Source organism: Epinephelus fuscoguttatus, linkage group LG14 (assembly GCF_011397635.1).
Source record: "Epinephelus fuscoguttatus linkage group LG14, E.fuscoguttatus.final_Chr_v1".
NCBI classification, from domain to species: domain Eukaryota; kingdom Metazoa; phylum Chordata; class Actinopteri; order Perciformes; family Serranidae; genus Epinephelus; species Epinephelus fuscoguttatus.
This window is the reverse complement of record NC_064765.1, coordinates 3,013,649-3,036,419: the sequence shown is the minus strand read 5'-3', so window position 1 is coordinate 3,036,419 and position 22,771 is coordinate 3,013,649. Positions and strand designations below refer to the sequence as shown.

Here is a 22,771-nt window from a genome sequence, read left to right as displayed (position 1 = left end):
CTTCATTTTCTTTACAACTGAACCAAAACCAGAAATCTCAACTGAGCTGAACTCACAGCAGCTAAAGAAAAACATGTAACATCCAATTAATACCAAACTCATCCCACACACCACTGCACTGCGCACGCACACACACACACACACACACACACACACACACACACACACACACAGATGTAAATCTGAAGCGCAGCAGCTAATATATGAATAACCAATTACTGTCCAATACATCCAGAGTAAATTACTGAAACATTACACTGCAGCCACTGAGGACTGGAAAACACAAACACAAACAAAATGTGTGTGTGTGTGTGTGTGTGTGTGTGTGTTGTGTATGTAAACCACTTAGATTTATTTTATTTAAATCACAGAAGACACTACAGTGTTGCCAGAATGTTTGCAATTTATGCTCAATAAAAACAGTGGATCTGTGTGTGTGTGTGTGTGTGTGTGTGTGTGCATGTGTGTGATACACCACATCCTTCATGTGCGTGATTGTGACGACACAACAAAGTCTGGAGAACACAACATACTACAGACTCCTACTACAGTGAGCAGTTTAAGCTTCATTTTTCATTTGCATACACACGACTTTGTGTATGTTTTTATTGTGTGTGTTGGTGTGTGTGTGTGTGTGTGTTGGTGTGTATGTGCTCTGCGTGTGAGTGATAACCGCGGAGGGAGGCTCCTCAAAGCCGAGGATGAAACGCCGACAGGCAGCATGACCAAAGACGGCGCTCGCCGAGCCGAGCCTGGCCACACCAGATTACTGCTGTTAACACTCATACTCTGTGTGTGCATGATTACATTCAACTGTGTGTGTGTGTGTGTGTGTGTGTGTGTGTGTGTGTGTGTCACATGTTCCTGTGTTGTTGTGTCTCGGTCTGGTTTTATTCTTGTGCGTCCTTCTCATGGCAGCAGAGAATAATCATCTGGTAGTTTTTGTCTCTTCTATTATATTATATTCGTCTCTATTATTCATTGATGCTGTTTGATTGTTCTGCACACAGAGAACACACGTGTGATCGAGGTCACCTGACGTCGATGCATTATAATGACTAGATTTTGTTTACACTTGTACATGTCCACATATCCACCCAGTACAACCAGTCTGAACCAGTCTGCAGCCAGTAAGCAGCAGCTGGGAGTTACAGCCTCCTCAGTGGTGGTGATGGTTATTGTGCTGGTCAGGAGATCAAACCAACAACCGTCCACTCACTCTGTCCAACCTTGAGACCACTGCTGCCCTGAACATGTTATAACACGGTGCCTGTTCACATGTGTACATGTAGCTCGATCAGTTCAGGTCATCTCTTCCCAGTTTGCTTACTGGTTTGCTGGCTGCCCACTGCACTGAACCCACTGTCCCATTTTTTACACTTCTTACTTTTAAAATTACAGTTTTAAAAGTAAATCCTGTCTATTTTTATTCTATTTTATTTATTTACTTCCTTTTAATTCTGTGGACTTTTAATCAGCTTTTTTTGACATTTTGTTGACAGTGCAGCAGCTTTGTTGGTTTTAAATTTAAGCTGAAATCATGGCTAAAATCAACCACTCATGGCCACGCATGAAATCAAACACTTGATCTGATATTATGAAATCTTGTTATATCCTAATGTTGCAATTGTATTGTTGCTGTTGTTATTGTTGTTATTTTGTAAGAATTTATTAATCTATTTTAGTGTCTTTTAGCAGAGAAATGATTCTCTGTTTCCTGCCCTGGGACTACAGATGAAAACTAGCTTACAGCTAACTCTGGTGCAGCGAAGTGTCTGTGCACTGTCCCTGTTAAACAAATAAAAATAAATAAATTTTAAAAAATACATTTTCTAGTATTGCCAAACTTTATGTCCAGTTGTTTGTGTTGTCCTGTTAACTGTGTCTGTGTCATTCCAATATTGCCATGTGAGGCACTTTGGGCTGCATGTTTGTATGAAAGGTGCCGTATAAATAAAGTTGAGCTGAGATGATCACATGAACAGACACTGTTTTTTAGGGCGTGATTTTATAAATTCATTTTTATTTAGAAAAATTCTAACTGACTTTTCTTGCAGATGAAGGTGGCCTGTCGACAGATGTCTTTTTTTTATGAGTTTGGTGTGTGAGAAACTCTCTTCACATATTTCTGCAGTACCTCAGTGGGTCACTGAAACAGCGCTGGGCTGTGAAATTATTTTGGCGCAGAGGCCACATATGGTGTTGTAGGATCATGTGACACACAGTGTCTAGACGATATTTTGCTTCCATACTCAATCAGGTTGTAAAATGATGAACACGTTTTTCTGAAAAAACAAAAACCTTAAATCAATCCTTTGTATTATCAGAATTGTAGCCATTCAGCACAATAAAATGTGTGTAGATGAGCTGTATCATTAAATTATTTTATCATATTCATGCGTTCACAGAGGCAACAGGAACTTAAAGGTCCAGTGTGTAGGGTTCAATGGGGTTATAATGGCTGATATGGAATATAATATAGTAAACGTGTTTCTTCAGTGTATAATCACCTGACAATACGAATCGTTGTCACCATGTTGCACTGCCATGTTTCTACAGTAGCCCAGAGCGGACAAACCAAACACTGACGCTAGATATGACCAACACCGTTTTCAAGAGGGCCACCAAAGTTGGAAGCCCATCTGTCACGAGCACTGTTCTGTCTATTCTGTCCTCTCTGTTGTGTGTTTACCTGTTGTTCCTCGCCAGCTGACTGTAGTGCCTCCTGCTGGCCGATGACGGGTAGTGCAGGCTTCTCAGTTTGATTGCCATCTGCTCTGCCAGGGCGGCTCGCTGGGCTTCACACTGACTGGGGATCAGCTCAGCCTGGAGGACACAGAGCAGAGGACATTTGGGCATCAATCACACGACACACTGTGGATATTCATGACCTGGAAAAAGATAAATCTGGAATCCTCCTGACTGTAAGTGATGTATCTGCCCCACCAACACACAGGCTGTGGTGGCGAGGGACAGTAAACAATGAAAGAAAAATATCAGTTATTTGTGGAAGCCGCTCTCCGGCCAAAACTTTTTCCTCCTAAGATCCTTTTTGTTTAACCAGAAAGAAATCACCGTCACCAAACCCACCAGACTCCATTTAAATAAACGGTCATGTTAGTGTGTACAGAGGCAGCATGTTGTCACATCTAACTGGGTGAATTAAGGGTTAATTTAAACCAAACCAGAGCTGGTGATTGTTGGAACAGTGGAAAGATGAACCAGGATGGTTTCTGTGAGTTTTAATTTGTTTCTGTTGACTTTCAATGAACTGTGTTTTACAATAATAAAATTAGTGTTTATTCAAATATAGTCTGGTGGAACTGGCGATGACGACTTTGAGGCTGTTTCTCCATCCATCCATTTTCATCCGCTTATTCGGGGCCAGGTTGCAGAGGCAGCAGGCTGAGCAAAGCCCTCCAGATGTCCCTCTCCCCAGCAACACTATCCAGCTCCTCCTGGGGGATCCCGAGGTGCTCCTAGGCCACATGAGATATATAATCCTTTACATAATCCCTCCAGCGTGTTCTGGGTCTGCCCCGGGGCCTCCTACCAGTTGGACATGCCCAGAACACCTCTAACAGGAGGCGCCCAGGAGGATCCTGATCAGGTGCTCAAACCACCTAAACTGGCCCCTTACGACGCAAAGAAGCAGCGGCTCTACTGCGAGCTCCCTCCGAAGTCTGGTGGGTTTGGTGATGGTGATTTCAGGGCTGTTCCTGGTTAAACTAAAGGATCTTACTCTTTAACACAAAGCTCTATCTCTGTAGGGATCTTTTCATAATGTTGGCAGACACTTACAATAACAATCTGAGCCTGTCAGTGACAAAAACAAACACTTCTATTGGACGTACACTGATGGTGAAAACATGCCTGGAGTGGTTATATCGCAGCTTGTTTCGCCACTGCTGTCTGCAGCCCTCTCCCTCAATACTGGATCCTAAAACGCCCTTTAAGGACCTATGAGCTCTTCTTAAACACTACACATGTAAAAACTCCCATTTAAAGGCTAATTTACTTTACATTTAAAGGTTGGTTGCAGCCTGTAGGGGGTGTTATCAGGAGCCTTCATTTGATTCAGTTTATTAATTTGCAACAACTCCACGGGCTCAGATTATTGTTATGATTCTGACAACATTATGGAGAGGACCCTACAGAGACAGACCTTTTTTTGTGAAAAAGTAAGATCCTATCTGGTTTCTTTCAAAAACATGGGTAGAGGGCAACAAGCAACTGAAGAAAAAATGGCACAAAATAGCAAGAAATTTAAAAAAAAAAAAAAAAAAAATTACCTAAAAATTAGCAAGAAAAGTAAAGACAAAAAGACAGAAAAAAAATCAAATGACAAAAAGGAAATAACATTAAAAAAAGTGCTTAAAAATAAGAAATTTGTTCCATGACTAAATATATATTTATAATAATTATAAATAAAGTTTAGTGCACATTTTTCTCCATAGTTTTAAATTTATTTTTTTTATTTATTTATTTATTTTTTTTACAAATCTGCTCACTTTTTACAGTTTGAGGACCTTTTCTTACCAAGTTGCTCGCTGCCTTTCGCCCCATGTTTTCGACAGAAATCAAATCAATTTGCTCAGGATTCAAACATTTAAATATTTGTGAAGGGCGTCTGCACACAGCACGAATAAGTGATGCCGCTTCAGGTTTTAAAGGGTTAACCAGAAACTGCCTCGAAATCACTCTCTAACCCACCAGACTCCATTTAAATAAACAGTATTTAAAGCATAAACAGAGCCAGCATGTTTTCACATCACCCTCCTACCCCAAATATTTCATTTTCATATATTTAATCCCCATATTTTAACTTCTGCACTATTTTATGTGTCAAATTCTCATTTTATACTTGTATATATATATATTTTTTTTTTTACTTTTTATTTATGAGTATTTTTTACAATGTCAGGAATAAACAAAACACAATACAAAACGAACATATGACGTCACGGGATGAATAGCGACTCAATGTAAATATTAGCATCTTTATAATGTAATGTCACACAGAGAACAGTCGTTATTAAGTATCCATCTCATTGGCTAAATAAATACACCATTTTTCCCACCGTTTTTTTCCCAGTTCTTTTTGGAGTCGTATGGAGTGGGTCATCCGTTCTAGGAGATGTAGGTGTTTAACAATACTAACAAAAAGGCCTGCAGTAGGACTGTTTTTTTTGGAGCCAACATTTTGTAATGGCCTTTTTACTTGCTGCCAGCAAGATCTTCAATAGATAAATGTCATCTTTGCACAGTCCATCAGGAATATGACCAAAATAAAGAGATGTAAAGGTTGAGCTGATACTAAAACCCAGTATATTTGAAATTATTGTTCCTACGTCCTTCCAGAAGGTCTGAATAGATGGACAGGTCCAAAAAACATGGGCATGATACGCCATCGTTTCTCCACATTCCCTCCAGCAAGTTGGCTGATTACCAGTTTGTTTAGCCTTCTGTTTGGGAGTAATAAAGAACCGAATCAAGTTCTTCCAACAGAAGTCTCTCCAAGTCAGGGATGACTGTGTTTTCCAGACATTCAGCCACATGTCCGCAGATATTTCAATGTCCAGCTCCCTTTCCCATCGCTGCTTTATGTAGTCTGTGCTGTCCTTCTTCAATGATGTGATACCTATTTATAATTTGCTTATGAGATGTTTATTACTTTCTGAGTTATATGCATTAATAAATATCTGAATAACCACTGGTGGCTCTATTGGGTTAGAACCCTTCACCTTTTTCCAGAAATAATCACGAAGCTGTAAGTACCTGTAGAACTCTCGCCCACCTAACCCATATGTCTGACATAGATTATCAAAGCTATTAAGTTCCCAGTTTTTAACGATAGCGCATACAGAGGTGATACCAAGATAGATCTATTGTCTGTATCTATGATCTTGCAGTGCTGGTATAAAATCTGGGTCACATGCTGGCCATCTGAGCTGCGTATTTTTTGTTTTTTACACACATTTAATGAGAATTGTTGGAGGAAGCCTGAGATCTGAGCCTGTTTCTCTGTAAATGTTCTGCATGTGACAATAACTTGAAGATTACGTCTTTGTAATCTGCACAAAAGCACAATTTTAACTATTTCAGTTTTCCATTAAATGTTCAATCCAGTATATACTATTGTATTTTTCCACAGTAAAGGTTGCAAACATCACAGAGCACAGGAGAGAACATAAAGTGCTTTCAGTGCGTAATACTTGTATTAAAGCCACCCTTCAGATGTCATTCATTAAGTTGAGCAGAATCAAAGTAGCACCGCAGCCTATTTGTGATGTGATGCGTCAGACGCCGGCTGTCCTACTTGTCCTGTTGTCTGATTAGCTGTTCATTGCCTTTGAATGAGATTCAGCTGTGCCACATTTTGACGGACGTGCCCTTTAAAGCCCCGCGAGTGGCCAACGAGCCACTAGAAACACACTCCACGCTTATCCTGCACTCTCATCTTCACTAACACACACACACACACGCTCACTCAAATATCCATATGTACATGTATATGCATATAAATGTATACACACACTCACACACTCATCCTGTTACTCAAATTATTCATAAAAGCACAAACACACACACACACACACACACACACATTTAGCACAAATCGCTTTTCTCTGGCACAAATTACCTCTCATGCACACACACACACACACACACCCATCAAGCCTGCACAAATGTTCCCATGAAGACACACACACAAATTGACCATGAATTGCTCCACACACACAAAAAAAACAAACATGCACACACATATTCACACATTGAGCATCAATCGCTGCTCTTTCTCACAAATTATCCTACACACACACACACACACACACGCATCTCAGCCAGTCGCACTCAGTATCCAGACACAATCATATAGAGGCACTCAGCGCGCCGCTCAGATGTAATTGCATACAAACTATATGGAGATGAGGCTTCAATTGAACCAATGAAGGCAGAGTGAGCGTGTACAAACAGCGACACACACAAATATGACCGCTCCGCTTTTTCCTCATTCGGTAACAATCTGAATAAAGTGTCGTTGCGTCGCGCTCGCCGTCCGATCTACTTAGTGGACTCGCGGAAGGATCTGGAAAGGTCATCCAATCTGTGGAAGGCAGAGCCGCTCAATCAGAGAGCTAATAAACAAACAGGCAATACACAATCAGCGGCGCTGTCTGCGTCTGTGTGTGTGAAGGTGTGTGAGAATGTTTTGTTTGTGTGTGTGAGCCGCTATTACAGAAACTAACTGGAAGCTCTCAGAGAAAATTTTTCTCACTTTGTGTAAATGTCTCTCCACTTTCACTCATTACTTCTCTCGGGTGGCGTTTGCAGGCTGTTTGCTGGCTGGTTAGTCGGTCAGTGAGTCAGTAAATCAGTCAGGTTGTTCATTAGCTGGTTAGATTGTTCTGGTCTTTGCTAATTTTGTTCCTTCATGCAGTTTGTGACTCTGAATCTGGGACCAATCCTTTAATTTAAGAGTAAGAAAAGGTCTTTGTTAAAAGTGAACAAGACACATTTATCAAGCAGCTAACTCCCACTCACTGTGAGGTGCGAGTGACCTTTATGAGCAGCTGTTAAGTGAAGAGATGACTGATCATGTGGGACAGCCAATCAGATGGCAGGATTTAACCCATGTCCCATCCTATAAGAAAATCTTTGCTCTTTCTCTTCTTTTTCTCCAAAACACAATATTATCCTGATTTTTAAAGGGTAACTTTGATATTTTTCAACCAGGACCCTATTTTCCTATGTTCTCCAGTCAACGTGACTAATCTGACAACAATTTTATGATGAATAATAATAATTTTTTCATTTTCCGTAACCCCTTATACTGATGGGGGTCACGGGGGGGTGGAGCCTATCCCACCTGACACTGGGTGAGAGGCAGGGTTCACCCTGGACAGGTCGCCAGACTATCACAGGGCTGACACATAGAGACAGACAACCATTCACACTCACATTCACACCTACGGACAATTTAGAGTCACCAATTAACCTGCATGTCTTTGGACTGTGGGAGGAAGCTGGAGCACCTGGAGGAAACCCGCATTGACACGGGCTCCCCTGCCCTGGGGTTTGAATCTCTTGCTGTGACACGACAATGCTAACCACTGTGCCACCTAAATATTAATAATAAGCATAATAATCCTTATTAATAGAGCAGTTTTCAAAATCAGTGTTACCAAGTGCTTCACAAAGCAGCAAAATAAAACACACAAGTCATAAAATCAATATTTTATAAGAGAACAGATTAAGATAAAACAATTCTCTGAATAAAACAGAGGAAATAAAAGACAGTTTAAAGGAAATTGTAACTCAAGTAAAATCAGTAAAGTCAATTGCAGCCCTTGCTGCTGTGGCTGCAGCCCGCTCACTCAAGACTGGATCAATTTCATAAAAATTTTATTCTCATTAGTCACTTCCACACAAAAATATGGGAAAATAGGGTCCAGGTTGGAAAATACCAAAGTTTCCTCTGTGTGAAGTCATTCATATTTCCAGATTAATGCCTCCAGATATGCAAACAGGAGAGAAATTATGTGAAATTGGACAAAATGGAAACAACAAGGCCTGCTGCTGGTAGAGGAGGTGCATCAGATTGGAAATCTAGGACCATATTTACATGTACAGACAGCAAAGATGCAGGACAGTGGACGTAATGTCACATCCAGCTTCTTTCTTGTAACTGAACATTTCAATCCAAAGTGTGTCTGAGGACAGCAGCTGACAGGACAGCTTCAACACCTCAGATAAAACTGCACTATCACCAGTGACAGACATTACTTCAGATAACGTATTGTTCACTGTGACCTCGATAGAAAAATGAGAACTTTTCAAGCTCAGTGTTTCGTTTAACATTTAAATTTCATTGTAGATGAATGTTAACTGTTGACAAAACCTTTGTTTGAAATGTGTCAGTGTTCTCTGGACATGATGTCACTCAGCAACTCACTCATTTATTTATTCAGTTTGGTTTCAGCCTAAGTTTGCAGAGAGCGAGTGAACTGAACGCAATCTTATGGTTGTAATTGGCTTTTTCATACCTAACAGCTGACTGAAGCCATAATGAAACACATACACACACACACACACACACACACATATACAGCTACACACAGTGAAGCAATTTCTCCTGGACGCCTTGAGGACACAGGACTGGAACACAGAGTCTGTTTAAAACACACACACACACACACACACACACACACTGATGAGTTGGGCTGCTTCCCAGTCTGAAGGATCTTCAAGGATTTCTGTCAGAAATTATTTCTCTTCAAACTAGACACGTGTGTGTGTGTGTGTGTGTGTGTGTTTTACAACCTGTGTCTTATTTCTTATTTTTCCTCAGTTTCCATCGTTTCTACGACTTACTTTATTTATTATGAGATGATGATTTATAGTTACATTCCACTGACCACCCAACAGAGCTGTAATATCACAGTTCAGACCATCACACAGATTGTAAACAAACCGTCAGTTCAGTTCAATGCTGTCAATCTCACTTCTCACTTCAGTCTCGCTCAGGAGGTTGTGGATTACACTGGGGTGTAATCTGATAACCTCATCCCCTCTGATATTTTCTGACAAACTTATTTATCTTTTGCACCAAAGCTCTGGTATGATTGGAGAGGAAAGTCTAATAATTCAGTCAGAGGTGCACAAAATGAACCGTGCACCAGGGGATGAGCCCTCGTGACTCTTGTAATCATCCTGGTGCTACACCATGAAGCTAAAATTTGTAGAGTCTCCACAACTTTTGGATGGATTGTCATGATATTTGGTTCACATATTCACGTTCCCCTTAAGATGAACAGTCAGAATGATCCTTCAACTTTTCCTTCAGTACCACCATCAAGTCATAATTTTAATTTGGCAACTAATTTGGTTTATAGCATAGGCTGTGTAAAACAATGGACATAGCTACGGTGAGGTCACCCATTAGTTTGTGGATTCACCACAAGTGACCATATTTGGATGAAAGGGTGGAGCTGTGGAGACAATGAGGGGTGGATCTGACTGGGAAACTGAGGACACGATTGGCAGACAGCCTGTCAGTCAAGCAGCCGCGCCCTTAAATATTCATAAATTTGTTGAACTTTGTCCAAAAAATCTGGCACAAAATCAGAGCAGGGCGCATAGCAACTGCTCATGAAGCTGCTTTTGAGTTCCTGTATGTACTGTAGGCAGCCCGTATCAGTGGTTAGAAGTTCATAGTGAAAATAAGTACACAGACAATCAGTGTGTAAACAACTACAGTAAATAAAATGGAGATTTGTTAACATTTACAATCGTCTAACTGCTGTTTTTACCCCACTGGACTCTGTTTTATTCAAACTGCTGCATACACAGATCTTAAAATGAATTTAAATTTAAACAGAATTAAATATTTTGTTTATCGTTTCTACATAACTGACAGGATTGTGTGTGTGTGTGTGTGTGTGTGTGTGTGTGTGTGTGTGTGTGAGATTGCAAATGGAACAGCTGAGTCCAGTGTTTCCAGTCTTGTCTTTAACGTTGCTAATAGACACACGAATCAATGAGAATCTGCCTCATCTGATGAATATGTAGACCGTCCCCTGACACACACACACACACACACACACACACACACACACACACAGCCAGTTTCTGTTTTTTCTGTAAGCCTGCTTGTGTGTGTGAGTGTGTGTGTGTGTGTGTTGCACTGCGATGTGCTGAATCAAGTCATTTTGCAGCTTTTTGTTTACATGTCGGGGCCAATTTACCCAGCATCCCTCGAAACCCTCACAAGCACATCTCCCCCGAGGTGTGTGTGTGTGTGTGTGTGTGTGTGTGTGTGTGTGTGTGTTCATTGCATGTTTTCATGTTTCGAAGATATATGTGTGTGTGGGTGTGTGAGTCTAAGTTTGTTGGACAGCTTTCTAGTTGATTTGCTGTGGTGAAAATGGGCCTATGTGTGTGTCCGAATGTGCATCTGTTTGTTTGTCTAAATGTGTGTGTGTGTGTGTGTGTGTGTGTGTGTGTGTGTGTGTGTGTGTGTGTGTGTGTGTCTCCCGGGGTTTTCCCAGGGCTATAACTGCCAATCAAACAGCGGTGTTAGGACTGAGAGCTGAGCAGCAGCAGCATATAGACACTCTGCAGGATCTCAAACACACCGTCTGCTCTTCAACACCATTCATTAAAAACAACTATCAGCTGATAAATCAATACACACACCAATCATCTAATCAATGTCACAGAGTAACGCTGTATTAGCATTAGCTCTCTGCTACAGACAGTATGAATAATCTCAGTTTTGCCTCCTGTCAGACACAGAGACACCTTGTTGAGCGTCTGAGCGTCCGGCAGCGCCTGCAGTGTTTCCTCATATTGTCTCTAATCTGGCAGGAACATCTTAATGTCATGTGAATGAGTTCTGGACCGACGGCTGAGTGTGCTGATTGTTACCGTGAGCGTCGCCCAAAAACATCTGTTTAAAGAATTCTGCAGGTTTTAGAGAAAATGTGAAGTTCCTGTTTTATTGTTTCCTGAGTCAGTCAGTTGGTTAAATGCTCTAGTCACAAGGAATATGTCTGATTTATTATCTCCAGGGGATGAATAACTTTTAAGACCCTCACTGAAGCTTCATGTTAAAGACAGAGAGGTTATAGCTCAGTCAACAAAATGTTGCTTGCTTTGGTCGACACTTCGGACACACGTGCAGCTTTCAGACCCTTTTCCATAGACTGTGATTCTGATGGTAGTGAATCCACATGTCCCAGGATTACATTACACATCACATTACGTACAGAAAGAAAGAACAATTGATCTGAAGTCACTGTAAGTGTTGGTTATTAACTGTAACTGACAGAGCATCTATTTCTTATGATAATTTGTGTTTTGAGAGAGGGGCAGGTAAAATAAGATTGTTATCTCCTCCCTGCTCCTTTTCAGTCATGGAATGTGTATTTCAATTTTTTTGATTGTGACCCTGATTGCTGTGTATGCGCATGGAGCAGAACAAATTCAATTAAATGAAATGATAGGAAAATTTTAAGTCCACACTGATGTGTAGCCAAACCAACATACCTGTTATACCGGGCTTTAAGAGAGGAACGAGTGCAATGAAAATAACTATGATGTCGAGCGACATTGAGAAGTCATGTCGATTCAGAACAGCCAGACAGCTGCGTCTGTCTTGTCTATGGCGTTCACTGTTTTTATTCTTACTTCTTATTGGTTCTGACACACGGCCTGACAACGTTGGACAGTGCCATTCGTCCCGCCTGTGGTGCTGATTTGTTGTTTCTGATTTTAACCGAGAAACTGCTGTTTCATTTCACAATTCCAGAAGAATCAGTTAGCCCGAACTTAGTGGAGTGGGCGGATTCAAAGGTCTGGAACCAGGAATAAGTTCATTTAATTAAAACAAACGACATCACACACTGTTCACTGCCCTGAAGATGGAGCTACCTTATCATTGTTTACATCTCACAGCAGCCAACTCCACCACCAACTCTTTACATGATTAAAAACCGTAGTAGCTGCTGGTTTGTCACAGCTTCTGTCCCTGTAGATTTTATGACTGTACACTAGATTCATCTTCACAGAACCAGAGTACAGATCCTTCTGATACTGACTGTTTATCTGTCGCTCATCTGTGAGGTGTATTCAAACTGCCCGCTGTCATCTGGTCCTTCTGAGATGTGAACCTTTGTTGAAATAACTGAGGAAATGTGTGTAATAGATGTAGATACTCAGATGCAACAATTTCACTGACAACTGTTTCATACATTTTCAAAGATGTTTGAGGTGTTGTGTCTAGTCGGCTCGTGAAGTTAAAATAATTAACTTTGTCTGTGCAGTTCTTTAATTATGTAGCTTACAGTATGTAAAGCACAATATTGTCTCTTAGCTGTGTCTGATTTGTTATCTGAATGATGTGCAGGACAGTAATTTCACTTTTTTAAAACAAATAATTATGACAAATGACAAACGTGCTAAAACGAACAAATTAAAACTGAAAAATTAAAACGCGTTGACACATCTGGGGCAAAAAAAAGAGGTTTTAATCAGTGAGCCATCAACGAGGTTCGTCTTTGGATCCATATTTGACGTTAATTTCTTGAGACATCATTGTGTGTGTACGTGTGTGTGTGTGTGTGTGTGTGTGTGTGTCGCAGGTCAATACTGGAGGTGAGATATTCCAATAACAGGGTGTTTTTGTCTTGATAGAGCGGAGCAGTGGGTAATGATATAGGATCAATAATGTATATGAGACGGCTGCATCCAGCTGCCAGCACACACACATACACACACACACACACACACAGCTGTGCGTGTCGATACTGTAATACAGTTTGATTTGTGTGAAGCAGTTGAATGAACGCTCCGATTTCATCTTTGAGAGCAGAATAAATAATTGTCGGCAATACAAGAAAACACGCACACGCGCGCACACATACACACACACACACACACACACACACACACACACACACACACACACCCTAACAATCAGACCATAACAGATGTGAGCAACACAGAGGGAGCAGGTTATAAACAAAAAAAGGAAAAAATGTTCACATGAATCTGAGTTACATTTGCATCACTGTGTGTGTGTGTGTGTGTGTGTGTGTGTGTGTGTGTGTGTGTGTCTTGTCCGCAGGCTGGTTGTGTTGTCCAGATGTTTCTACTGAGGATTTCATCTGCAGCTAAAACCAACTAAACAAACCTCCAGCTCACCTCCGCTCCTCCTCCTGACCTTTTCTAACCTCCTCTTCCTCCTCCTCCTCCACTCCTCCATCCATCCCCTCATCCCTTTTGTTTACAGAAAGCAAAGAAGAACTGAGACAGAATCTGCAGCGGTGGCAAGAAGTAGAGAGAAGAAGAAGAAGAAGAAGAAGAAGAGGAGGAGCTCATCAAGACCAGCTGTAGAGCCTGGAGTGTGTGAGGCTTCTCTCTTCTAAAACCTCTGTCACAGAGTTTTGGGGGAAACACAGACTCCGACAAAACAATATATATCAGGGCAACAGACTTTGTCTAAATCACTGCAAACTCTGACTTCAACCATGACTTAATGTAGAACCATTTCAATTAAGATATCTTGAGGTGAGGGCTCAAAGGACCCTTGGAGCGCTGTTCAGCCCCGTTCCTGACAAGCTAGCATCATACAGTTGGTACCAATAGAGGCCTTAGGTTGTCTAGTTTCACATGATGGTGCTACCTTTGCTGATTTCATCTGCAGCTAAAACCAACTAAACAAACCTCCAGCTCACCTCCGCTCCTCCTCCTGACCTTTTCTAACCTCCTCTTCCTCCTCCTCCTCCACTCCTCCATCCATCCCCTCATCCCTTTGTAGGAATATACAATACACAGGAGACAAAAAATATGAGTCAAAGAAATATTGAAAGATGTTTTCTTCATAAAACTAGGCTGTTTATGTCGACACCAATTAGTGCTCCATGATCAGAGAACAAACAAACACTCTTGTGTTACAGTTAAAAACTAAGCTTAAACATGATTCTGAAAACATTTGACATAAGAAAAATTCAACTCAGTATCACCATTTGACCTACGTTTCTTCAACCACTGTTTTCACTGTGCAGGAAACAGTGTGGCGTCCACTTCCTGTTCACAAACACTCTCCATTATGGCCAAACACTACACTAAAATATGTCTCTGAAGACAGTTTAGTCCCTGACAAGCAGCATCATACATAATCCTGATTTAGAGGCCTTAGGTTGTCTAGTTTCACATGATTTGATTGGATTTTGGCCTGACTTTGAGAAATAAAGAAGGGCACACTCACCCAAGACTCAATACTTTTCTTGTCCTCATGGATTTGAATACAAAAACATTAGAAATACATGCCTAGTTTTTATGTATCACCAGCAAGTACTAACTGGGAGACAAGTCAGGACACTCAAAATCAGCCTGGTTAACACTTTTTAGACAATTTCTACACTTCTGTCTTTACCTATCAGGTGCTAGTTCATAAGCACATTAAGTAAACGTCAAGTTAATACTATGTTTATTGGTCAAATCATTATCCTGGTCTCATGAAAAGGATAACAATGTCTGTGACAAACTGAATGCAGTGCCATTTTGGAGCATACTCAGCTCTCATTTCACAACTAAAGAGTGAGTAAACTCCTCCAAACAAGGAGTGGCACAATAAAAATGAAACAAATAATAAAAACAGAATGTAGAGAGCACCTGATGCAGGAGGCCATTTTAAATATCTGTTGACATTTTACATCCACTTGCCACCATGTCAAAGATCAGTTTGGATTCTTATCTTGTCACAAATATTCTACTCTTCTGTGAAGATGCTGATTTAACCCCATGTGGACTTGCTCGGCCCTTGTTCGGCCCCCTGTCGGCATCACAGACAAACAAACCTCACTGATCCTTATCATCACCTCCTTCTAAAACTCCCACAATCCCATGTGATCGCTCCCACCACCATCACCAGCACCAGCACCACCAGGCACAGTTCTTCTGTCTGTCTGCGATGGCACCTCGACCTCGTCTCTCAGTCTTTCTCATCAAGATCAGATTTTTTATGTTGGTTAATTATTTCCTTATTAGTTGGCGTGTTAATTAGAGAAGTGGCTAATGTTAATTAGCTGTATTAATGGGAGCTGCTGTAACACCTGCCCCCAGCACCGGGCCGCCGCCTGCCAGATATCTTTATCTCAAACCGTCCTCAGCTTCCTGACTCTGACTGTTGATGTCAGAAGGAAACTGTAAAGCTACAAATGTTATCAAGGCAGTGCTTTCTGCTTATTGAAGCAACATGTTGGACTCATTAGTGGATTTTATATTTGATATTAGGTGGTGGAGATTCTAGAGGACACAATGTGGTGTTTATCTGACAATACAGAACTTGACACTGAGGCTGTACTATTAAATTATTTTATCACATTCATGTGTTTACAGAGCCAACAGGGAAGTAAAAGTCCAGTGTAAGGTTTAAGGGGAGGTACTGCCAGAAATGGAATATTATATAATGACATCATGAGTATGTTTTCTTCAGTGTATAATCACCTAAAAATAGGAATCGTTGGGTTTTTGTTTCCTTAGAATGAGGCTTTTATATCTACAAAGGGAGCAGGTCCTTGTCTGCAAAGTCGGCCATTTTTCTACAGTAAAAATCAAGTAGAGGTTGATTTTGTATGTTTTTGTATGTTTCATTTAAATGTTATTATGCAGTGGATATGTTGAAGCTTTACTTTTCTTTACATATCAACAACAAAGTAAACCTGTGGTGAAATTTAGGCACAACAACCACATGGAATTGGTTAGGAGAAGATCATGTTTTGGCTTAAAACACCCAGTTGTGGTGGCACAATCCCCGCTGGAAACGCAGCACTGTCTTGGTAAAAACCACTATTTGTGTTGCACTATGCCAGCAGGAAACACAGCAATGTAAGTGAAAAACAAACTGCTTTTCATGCCGATACCTTTGGTGGACACGCCACGATGTCTTGGTTAAAAAAAAAAAAAAAAAGAGAGAGATGCTTTTTGTGACACTATTGAAGCAGAAAACGCAGCACTGTCTCTGGAAGAACAAGTGCTTTTTGTAGTTCTATCCCCAATGGTAATGGGTCACTAAAAAACACCCAGGTTTCTTGGCTTAAAAGGTGCTGAAAAAAAACCCAGCAATGATTTTGCAAAAACAACCACTTTCGTTGTTTGTTGGACTTTAACAGTGGTCTGCCGTGATCAGCAGCTCGGCAGGTGTCCCACTTTAGAAACGTTGATATGATACATTTAAAACATACAATTGTAAAGTATTCCTGGTTTGCAGAAACGTATGAAGCTGACGACTCTGCTGTTTTTATATTAAACGTTTGTTGGCTTTTTTTATTCAGGGAGTCAGCAGCAGTTTAGCATCTTAAACACACCATTCCTGACACACACACACACACACACACACACACACACACACACACACACACAGGTCCCTGACACGTCGCTGTGCAAAATTAGCTGATCTCCCAGCATGCTCTAGTGATGCAGACATAAAACACTATTAAGAAAAAACATCAACCAGCGAAAAGAGAGAGAGCGCAGAGAAAATGATGATCACCTGAAAAATCAATAATATCTCTCCAGTCCTTGCTCTCTCTCTCTCACACACACACACACACACACAACAATACAGTTTATTGGTTAAAGACGCAGCAGCATGTAGGTGGAAGCGTCTCTGATTGGCTCAGATCAGCTGAATGACAGACAAGGTCAGGCTCTTTATCATGTTCTACTGTGTTTCTATTCACCAACAAAAGGAAAAACTGATGGCAGAAAAAAAGTGTTAACTGGTAAATGGATGGAGGAGAGCAAAGAAAAGGAGAAAGAGAGAGGGAGAACTAGAGGAGGAGGGATAGAAAACATCTGAAGCCTCCAGCAGCGTGTTCAGTCATTTATTTAGTGTTTATCTTCGTCTCTGTCAATTCATCAGAGAATCATCTAAACACGGCGGGAAAGGTGGAGGATTTTATATTCTGAAAGTGCATCTCTCTCTCATGCGCACACACACACACACACACACACACACACACACACTGACACACACACACCAGCTAGCTTTACCGTTTCATTAACATTGTGCCAGTGATAAATAACTCGAGCTGTTCCAGACTGTTCCAGGTAAGATTCAGTTTCTCTGCATCTCTTTACTTCCTGACCCTGCTGCCTCTGTGTGTGTGTGTGTGTGTGTGTGTGTGTGTGTGTGTGTGTGTGTGTGTGTGTAGGCATTTCAGGAAAGTGAGAAAAACGTACAAAAGTGAAAACATTTGTTACAAGTTTCGAAAAAAGCTGATATTCAAAGAGAGGACACTCACATTGTGGAGTGAGAATATTTACGGTGTGTGAGAGCATTTTGGAAAAGAGAAAACATTTTAAAGATGTGAAAACAAATTTGGGAAAATAGAGACTTGAGAAGGTGAGGACATTTTGTCCTTCTGTAAAGATTAAAATTTTGCTTTAGGGTTAGGATTATAATTTGGTTAGAGTTAAAGGTCTAGTGTGTAGGATTTAGGGATATATATGAGCAGAAGTGAAATACAATATGATAAGTGTGTTTTCTTTAGTGTTTAATCACCTGAAAATAAGAATTGTTGCATTTTCGTTACCTCAGGATGAGACGTTTACATCTACATACACTTTGTGTCGTCTCTGTAGTTAGCAGCCTCTCTATGAAAAGTTTTTTAAATGTGAAACTACTTTATCCACTTTTTTTTTTACAAGTTTGAATCATATGATCTGTTTGTTTTGGACAGGAAGAGACCTCTGTGGATAATTCAGCACCTGGTAAAAACCTCCTGAACAATGAACTCTGAAGGAATTCTAATCAGGAGAAGTTTCAGCTGGTCGCATTCTGCAATCCTCACAGCTAGATGGCACTAAATCCCTCTAAACCTGACACACTGGACCTTTAAGTTCAAAGGATAATTTTGGCATTTTTCAACCCTGTGCAGATTTGTTTATGTGTTATAAGTGTCTCTTTTCCTTTCACTTGATCCAGTCTGTTTGTTATTGCCTCGTTAAATGGAAGTCTCGTTCTGAAACATGACGAGATGTCACTTGTTGCAGGAAAACAACGCTGTCAGGTCTGCACAGAGTAAAGTAATCAGAGTAGTTTATAAAGAAGGTAGTTTAGTGTTACCTAAAAGATTTCAAATATCATGTTCGATTATTTACCTGATTTCAGTAATGTGGATGAGGTCTTGGGATTTGGCCGTCGCCCGTATTTATTCGAGTCGGAGTATACGGATGAAGAGGGGACAGGGAGATAGAGCCAAACACTCACTCAACAGTGGACCAGTTTCAGAAACTGTTGCTAACATCTGTCTCTTTGACCAATTTACGCGAGTAAACAGGGTCCTGGTTGTCCTTTGAGAAATGTGTCAGCTTAATGAGTGTCCTCAAGTACTGTTAAGAACATGTGTGTTACATCTCTGAAACAAATCAAAATAAAAATTGACAGTCCATTCTCAGCAGAATTCACTCAGACAAACATTCTGCCTCTCTGGTGTTTTCTCCTCCATCCATCCCTCCATCAGGTAGAGTGACCTTGTATTTCATTTACTGATAATTACATGTTTTTTTTTCCACAGAGAGGCTTTAATTAGAATGCTAGAAATATTGATTGCCTCTATCATCTCCCTCTCTCCTCCACTCATCCCTCCTCCACTCCATCCCTCCTACATCCATCTATCCATCCATCAGCCACCAAAGTGTTGGAGGGGAGGGAGCTGAAGAAATGGTTGGATAAAACAGAATAATTTGTACTCTGCTTGTTGGCATGACACAATCTGAGTTTTTTATTGAAAACAAGTAAAACAGGCATTTTAGTGTATTTACATCAAACTGCTTAGCACAGAATGTTTCTAGTAGTATTTGTGTTTTAAAGGAACAGTGCGTAAGATTTAGAGAGATTTAGTGGTGTCTAGAGGTGAGCACTGCTGCCTGCAACCAGCTGAAACTTCTCCTGGTTTTTGACGCTCTTATTACTGATGGGCTGCCAACTATGGAGGCACCTGCTCCCTTTGTAGATACAAACAGCTCATTCTGACACCATGTCCTACCTGGATGCGACACAAGCAAGCGTCAAAAACTAAATCTGTTTGATTCCATTGTTTTCTACTGAATTGTCTGAACTGCCAGCAAGTGACATAGTGCAATGTGACGCGCCATTTTCTACGAAACTTTTGACGGATGACCCGTTTTGTTTTGTTTTTTTATTCCTGTCACTTATGTTGAAAGTGCCTCAATAGATAAGTAATGGCTGATTCTTGAGCTTGAAATGAGTTATCCATACGATACCTCCCGATTTCACTACAAAAAGCTCAGTAAGTTGGCATCTGGAAGGAGGGAGATCACCAGGGTGCTGAATGTTTCTGGTAAGAATTGTGTTGGATGCTAGCAAGCTAGCTTGTTTTACAAAGTGGAGATGGTGGTATGGTATCGTATCGTTAGCTACAACAATATAATTTACCCATAATACTACTGTTGTAAATATGAATAACAGGGAAGTACACCATCTTTTCAGTGGTTACCAAGACCATAGCTGCTGGGTGAGCGGTTTGTTTACATGACGTGATGGAGTTCCATATTTAGTGGCTCCAATGTGGACAGAGAGCGTCTGATATAAATATCGGCGCGATAGTTAGACTCTCACTTGCTGTGAGGACACAGTGTGAGGTCACAAAAAAGATTATTTTCAGGTGATTATGCACTAATATTATATTCCATTTCTATCCCCCTAAATTCTACACACTGGACCTTTAAGTATACAATCTGCCACCGGTAATGTTTACTTTCACTTCAGTAGTTACTGAGAGCAACACGCAATTACATTGTATTTTTGAACAGATTTAAATCATTGAAGGGATTTTATTCTGTTCACTTTCAGGTTCATGCTTGTATCTTGGGTTCCTACTAAAACATGTTTACATGCTTTAATGTTCAAAACACAATTTATTTTCCTCAGACTCCCTGACGTTAGCATGTAGCTACATGTAGCAGTGCAATGTAAACACTGGTAGTAGTGTGCCTGGAGCAGATGACCATTAAAGAATGAGCTGATATTAGCTTGTCTTGTCTGAAGCCTGAGGTTTTTACTCACAGGGATTATTTTTATGTACGTTTACCTCCTTAATTGAAACTTTGGCCAAATTTAATACGAGCATCCGACACTGTAACATTATATTTATGAGAGACAATAAGGAAACTGTAACAGATCTCCTTTATGTATGTCACTAGCAGCTACGTTGCTAAAATTAAGGGTTTACAGACTGGAGATCCCAAAGAATACACTGATAATTAATTAGCAAGCTGATAATTAAATACATCTGTAAGTCATTATCACAAATGAATTGTGGGACTGGAAATAATGTGGTCTTGTGTGTAGGGCAGAGAGAAAAAAGAAAACAGAGGGAGGGAAAATTAAATGAATGTTCAGCCGAGCTAACAGGCCTGCTGACTTTATTTTCTGCTGGCCGAAGCAGAAAGACGCCGCTCAGGTTTTTTTTTTTTTTTTTTTTTTTTTGATGTTTGATTAATTATTTTGGTGCCAATCCATTTCTGCTTCCCTCCATATTTAATTAAAATATCATTTTAAAACATAATTAAGTTTTTAATCCGACTGCGAGTGAGTCTCGAGTAAAGCAAAGAAGACTCTCCTCTCTCTCTCTTCTCCTTCCTCTGTCTCACTCTGACGGCAAATTGGAAGCCGCCTGCGGGCTCCATGCGCACACACACACACACACACACACACACACACACACCTAGGTAAGCAGAATACTTTTCAGTTGCCAGTAATGTAGAAATGTTATGATTTCTTCTATAGTGCATGTATACCCTTCCTGACCTGGCCTGTACTATGTGTGTTTGTGTGTGTGTGTGTGTGTGTGTGTGTGTGTGTGTGTGGGTGTGTGAATGTAAACACCCAGCATGTGGCCCGGCGGCTGCTGATGGCCGAGCTAATTATGCATGAAATCAAATATGATTTAAAAAACAACTTCACAAGAAACTCTCTCTATGCTACAGCGCGCACACACACACACACACACACACACACACAGGCTCCGCAGGAGAGAGAGGCAGTTGATGGTGATGATTGGGTGTGTATTTTTGTCCAGATCTAGTGTGTGTGTGTTTGTACATATGAATACAGAAGCGTAACAACAGAAGACGTATGGATTCATATTTGCTCTTGTTTTAATAGAAATGTTAAAGTGCTGCTACTCTGGATTTTATTTTCTTTGTCCTGAAAGACAGAAACACAAACTGCGGACTGATATTCCTGCGCTGCTGCAGACTGTCGGACAGTTTATAATTGGAGTGATGCTCTCTGATTGGTTCCTGGACACACCAGCTGAACACGAGATGGTAAATGTGAATCAGCGTAAAAGTATGTGGTCAGTAAAATGAGGGCTTTTAGGAGGGTCTATCATCTATATACATACATATTTTAACTGGAAGAGTATGTCTGAATATGATGAGTTGTTTACTTGATTTTTACTTTACTTGTCTTTTAATTTATTAGTTTTAGTGGAAGTTGTATTTCTCTTCTGGTCCACCTGGTGTCTTATGTTTAAGTTTTCCTTCAACCCAAGCCCCTGTTGGGTCCAAGACAGGGTTGCAACGGTATGAGATTTTCACTGTACGATAAACATCACGGTTTCATGTTATTACATAATTATTATTATCAGTCAGAATGACTCTTAAAGGAATGAAAACAAAAGGGTTATTTTTGATTGAACTAACATTTTATTATTATAATACAAACTTAAAACCTTTTTTTTAATGGAAGTATGTGTACAAAGTTTTCTCTTTGAAAATAAGTACAGTAAAGGTGAGATTCTCCGTCCAGTTGCATTTCTTTTTTTTTCAATATCATAAATAAGCAAATGTACACGTTATGATAACCGATAACTTTCATATCACGGAACACCAGTCCAAGTTAGCTAACCTACCTGCTGTTAGCGACTGAATTGTATTTTATTATCAACAAACTTTCAAACTGTTGATGATGTTTATTGATATTCAGGAGGACCAACGTTAGACAGCTCTATAATGTTTCCTAATATAATCAGGCAGTGGCGCTAATCACCAAATTATTATAAATCTGGACTTTTATCACTTACTTAGACTTATTTTGTTTGTCAGTGAGCTAAGTTAGCATTTGCACTTTGTTTAGCTAACGTTAGCCAGCAGATGACTTACATTAATTCAAAGATAACACCGTAAATGTAAGTAAGAAATAATCCTGGTGAACGTATAAAGAAACAGACTG

The 22,771-nt window shown here is 40.3% G+C and overlaps 1 protein-coding gene across 4 annotated transcripts in view; it reads right to left on the bottom strand.

Moving 5' to 3' along the window:
• akap6 (A kinase (PRKA) anchor protein 6) overlaps positions 1 to 22,771 on the bottom strand; it is a 276,529-nt gene that overhangs the window by 120,884 nt on the left and 132,874 nt on the right. For all 4 annotated transcript variants that reach the window (XM_049596070.1, XM_049596069.1, XM_049596072.1 and 1 more), the window contains one exon: positions 2,693 to 2,826. In XM_049596070.1, coding sequence (XP_049452027.1) covers positions 2,693 to 2,826 — 134 coding nt within the window. The remainder of the gene's footprint in view (positions 1 to 2,692; positions 2,827 to 22,771) is intronic.